This window comes from Octopus bimaculoides, chromosome 8, assembly GCF_001194135.2.
Source record: "Octopus bimaculoides isolate UCB-OBI-ISO-001 chromosome 8, ASM119413v2, whole genome shotgun sequence".
Classification (NCBI taxonomy): domain Eukaryota; kingdom Metazoa; phylum Mollusca; class Cephalopoda; order Octopoda; family Octopodidae; genus Octopus; species Octopus bimaculoides.
In genome coordinates, this window is record NC_068988.1 from 15,730,675 (window position 1) to 15,735,422 (window position 4,748).

At 38.2% G+C, this 4,748-nt stretch overlaps 1 protein-coding gene across 1 annotated transcript in view; it reads right to left on the minus strand.

Annotated features, from left to right (window-relative positions):
• Positions 1-4,748, minus strand: part of LOC106869244 (WASH complex subunit 5) — a 159,930-nt gene that overhangs the window by 18,998 nt on the left and 136,184 nt on the right. Inside the window, exons 22-23 of the mRNA XM_052969903.1 lie at positions 3,472-3,646; positions 1,486-1,565 (exon numbers count right to left, since the gene is read on the minus strand). Of these exons, the coding sequence (XP_052825863.1) occupies positions 1,486-1,565; positions 3,472-3,646 (255 nt within the window). The remainder of the gene's footprint in view (positions 1-1,485; positions 1,566-3,471; positions 3,647-4,748) is intronic.

Here is a 4,748-nt window from a genome sequence, read left to right on the forward strand (position 1 = left end):
TTGATGTTGCTGCACCTCTTATGTGTCCATAGCTTGCACCGGGTACATCTTATAGAGTTACTACCTACTCCTTTTCTACATACTGAGCAGGGCCATCTACCTGAAGGGGCTTGTGTTTTATCTACCTTCCTACTTATTAGGATTTTGGTTATATATATATATATATATATATATATATATCACACACAATGGGGCTTCTTTCACTTATCGTTTACAAATCCACTCACAAAGCTTAAAATCTTTTCTGTGAGACTCAGTATCCTAAAATTTGATGTCTTTCTCTATAAATTTCAACCTCTGTGTGCTAATATGTGCTATGCCATGTTAGACTTTTGACCTGGCTATAAGGACTGAAGAGGAATTTCAGTTCAGAATATGAGGAGCTGGAACAGATATTGCAAGGCGATTCAGTTCTTTACTTTTACACCCTGAAAGAATGAAAAGCAAATTTGATCTCAGTGGGATTTGAACTCAGAGGAAAAAGAGGAGAATACCACAGGCATTCCATCTGCTGCTATAATGACTGAATTCAGTGCCTAATAACAAATCCACTCTTTCACTCTACTACATTACCTAAGCACATAAATCTAATTGTTTATTTTAAATATAACAACCAATCTGTCTGAAACTGCCTCTGGCATATCATCCCAAACCTGCTCCTGGCTCTATAACACAGATTTCCTGTTGTAAAGTGATCTAAATTAAAATCTTCCATCAACATCCTATGTTAATTTATGTTACAAACAGCAGATTAATATTGAGGAAGCTATTTCACTAGTTTATTCATTATTTTCAAAATTAATTGAACCAAAAATGCAGCGAGCTGGCAGAATAGTTAGCACGCTGGGCAAAGTGCTTAGTGGCGTTTCATCAGATTTTACATTCTGAGTTCAAATTCTACCAAGGTTGACTTTACCTTTCATCCTTTCGGAGTTGATAAAATAAGAGCAGCTGAGTACTGGGGTTGATGTAATCACCTTGTCCCTTCACCCAAAATTGCTGACCTTGTGCCAAAATTTGGAACCAAAATAAATTGAAACAAATGCAAAATATTTCAACAAAAATATGGTAGCAAAAAGATTAATACACGTCTGTTGAATCTAACTGTAACCCAGATTATATTGTTCGTTAATTAGATACTCATTTTAATATGTTGGCATTTAATACCCATTTCAAATATTTTATACACAAGTAATTAACAGTTAAAACTTTCAATGTATACATTAACAAGTATACATTTATAAACATATCAAGACAGAAAAATAGCAACAAACCATAGGTAGGAATTGAACCAAAGAGCTCTAGCTTATTGAGAAAACATGCTACACTTATACATGGTCTTGAGATAAGACATATAACTTAGTTGAACTACTTCCAGCTCTCAAGTTGAACAGATGATAGGAAATACATTCAGCTGTAAAAACAATGACAACGGCTTCATGATAGAGAAATGATTGTCATATGTTGAATAAATAAAATATTTACCTTCAGAATTATTTCCATAAATGAAGGCCACAATTTCACTGCTTTAGTAAGAGCCTGGGAATACACTTTGTATGGTTGGTCTGTGAAGAAAAAAGAAAAAAATTATTATTATTATACTTAACTGCCACCACCACCACTGCCATCATCGTTTAACGTCCATTGTCCATGCTAGCATGGGTTGGACAGCTTGACCAGAATTGGCAAGCTGGGGAGCTGCATCAGACTCTAGAGGGAGTTGCAAGGAAGCTGTCATAGCAAATTGTGTGTCAGGGTTTAGGTCTCTGCTAATGGTTCACTCATCCATTCCTTGATGTTTTCTCCTCTTTTTTCCTTCTATGGTTCCAAGAAGAATGGTTTTTACAAGGCCACTGGATCTTGTTACATAGCCATAGCATTTCAGTTTTCTTTTCTTTACTATTAGAAGACCTTTATTGAAACCAATATGCTGTGAGATGGTTTTTGCGAATCTGTTCATTCACCATATGGTTCAAGTAGAAAACGCCTAAGATTTCTAATGCCTGTATCTTTCTCTGAATCTCTGTCATGAGAAACCATGCCTTGCTTGTTTACAGGAAGACGAGCTGTATCAGTCCAAGCATCAGTTGATTTCATTGTCCATAGTGATGTTCTTATCTCTCCACATTGGTTTGAATCTAGTCAGTACCAGTCATGGTTTGTGCAGTTCTTGCAATGATTTCAGGCCTTAATCATCAATGACTGTCCTTGGGTATTTGACCTGCTGAAATATCTCTAGTTTCTGTTTTTGTACAGAGATGTCTGTTGAGATGGCACCATTGGCATTTGTCATGAGTGCTTCTTTTTCAGAACTTACCTTTATCCACACTTAGTGGAGGCTGTGTCAAACTGAAAGACTAATTGAACCAATCCATCTATCTTATCTACCTGTCCATCAATGCTGTCAGGAATTTTTTAGATTTGTAATGTCCCTACCCCTAATATTGTGCCCACATGAGCTTCAAGAGCATTGCTCATGATCCCCTCCAGGAAGATGTTAAAAAGCGTGAAGGAGTGAAGACAATTCTGATGGACTCCTTTGGTGGCAGGGAACCACTCTCTGATGGTGCCTTATGTGAGCAGTGCACTGGTTACCTCACTCTAGAGTTATTGAATGCCATAAAATGGATTCTGCTATTCTTCATTTTACATTATTTTCCTTTCTGTGCTTCCAGTTATTTCTTCCTTTCTCTTGAGCTACATCTTATGACTGCCATACCTTTGCCTCAACATACTCCCATCTGGTCCAAGCAAGCATGGAAAAGAATTAATTAAAATGATGGTGGTGATGATGATGATGACATATTTCATATACATATATTTACTACATTTACACCCACCCACCCATATATATATATATACATACATACATACATACCAACAAACGTGCATAACGCCATCTTTTTTATCTTTTATTTGTTTTACTCACAGGAGTGTGGCCATGCTGGGGCACCACCTTGAAGGCTTTAGTTGAACAAATCGACCCCAATACTTATTTTTTAAGTACTGGTGCTTATTGTTGGTTACTTTTACCAAGTCAATAAATTGGGGGGACATAAAACAAACCAAGCAGTTGTCAAGCTGTGGTGGGAGACACACACACACACACACAAGCTTCTTTCAGTTTCCCTCTATGAAACACAACAACGTTGACTTTGTTATATACACACACACACACACATATATATATGTGACAGGTTTCTTTAAGTTTCCAGTAGCAAATCCACTCACAATGGTTTGGTCAGCGCAGGTCTACAGCAGAAGACCCTTATACAAGTTGCCCATGCAATGGGACTGAACCTGAAACCATGTGGCTGGGAAGCAAACCCTTACTACACATGACTGTGCCTATATATAGAGTTACTCAATATCACCGTCTTTGAAACTAACTGCAAGGTTTGGTAGGCACCTCCATTCAACAGTCTTTATACACCAGGCTTAAAAAGTTAACAGTTTAAAACATTCACTTACTGACAAGGCTCCTTATGGGATTCAGGGATTTTGATAGAGTTGAAATCATTTCAACGATGCCTTTATCTCGTAAGACGCTTTTGTGCAAGAGCATATTGAATTGTTGAAGTTCCTGGACTATCATAAAGGAGATGAGCCGGTCAAGTCCATTCAGACCAAAACTGCCAACAGCTTTCTGGTAAAAGTGAAACGAAATAGTCAAATGTATGAAAACATAACTTCTGATGAGATTTTGATCAAATATAATTTTCATTTATTTTTTAATGACTTTTAATGGAGGAAGGGCATCAGTAACCATGATTTTTGAGAGAGTTTCTGGCACAAGGGTGGGTAGGAAAGTGGTGGTGGACAGAAGCTGATTACAACTCAAGGGTTACTGTAGTAAGGAGCAGTGTGTAAAGCTACTGAGTTATCCTTTAACTAGGGACTTGCTTTATGTATTTACAACATTTACTCTATTATATTCTATTATTCTATTATATTACTCTATTATGTGGAGGCGCAATGGCCCAGTGGATAGGGCAGCGGACTTGCGGTCATAGGATCGCGGTTTCGATTCCCAGACCGGGCGTTGTGAGTGTTTATTGAGCGAAAACACCTAAAGCTCCATGAGGCTCCGGCAGGGGATGGTGGAGAACCCTGCTGTACTCTTTCACCACAACTTTCTCTCACTCTTACTTCCTGTTGCTGTTGTGCCTGTAATTCAAAGGGTCAGCCTTGTCACATTGTGTCACGCTGAATATCCCCGAGAACTACGTTAAGGGTACACGTGTCTGTGGAATGCTCAGCCACTTGCATGTTAATTTCACGAGCAGGCTGTTCCGTTGAACGGATCAACTGGAACCTTCGACATCGTAAACGACGGAGTGCCAACAACAACAACATACTCTATTATAGGGCTTTCCTATAAGTAGGTTATCTCCCTTGGCTAGGCGGCGCTCCATGTAGATAATTAAACTTCCGGAGACTACCCACGCCATTGTTATTGTTTTACATCTTATCATGGATATAAAGCAGCTTGATGATTCAGCTATCGAAGTACTTACTGTGCCTGAGTTAAAGAAATATTTAAGATTATACGGACAGTATGTTACTGGAAGAAAGGCGGATTTGACTGAAAGGTTGAAAGAAATAAAAATTCTGTCGATGAAGAATGTCAACAAAGTAAATTCATCGGACGATACTTCAGACAGGAATAAGTAGAAGCTTATATCTCCTCTCGGTGAAGTATTGCCTGATCTAAAGATTTTTGTAAGTTGCCGAATTTCACAGATAAT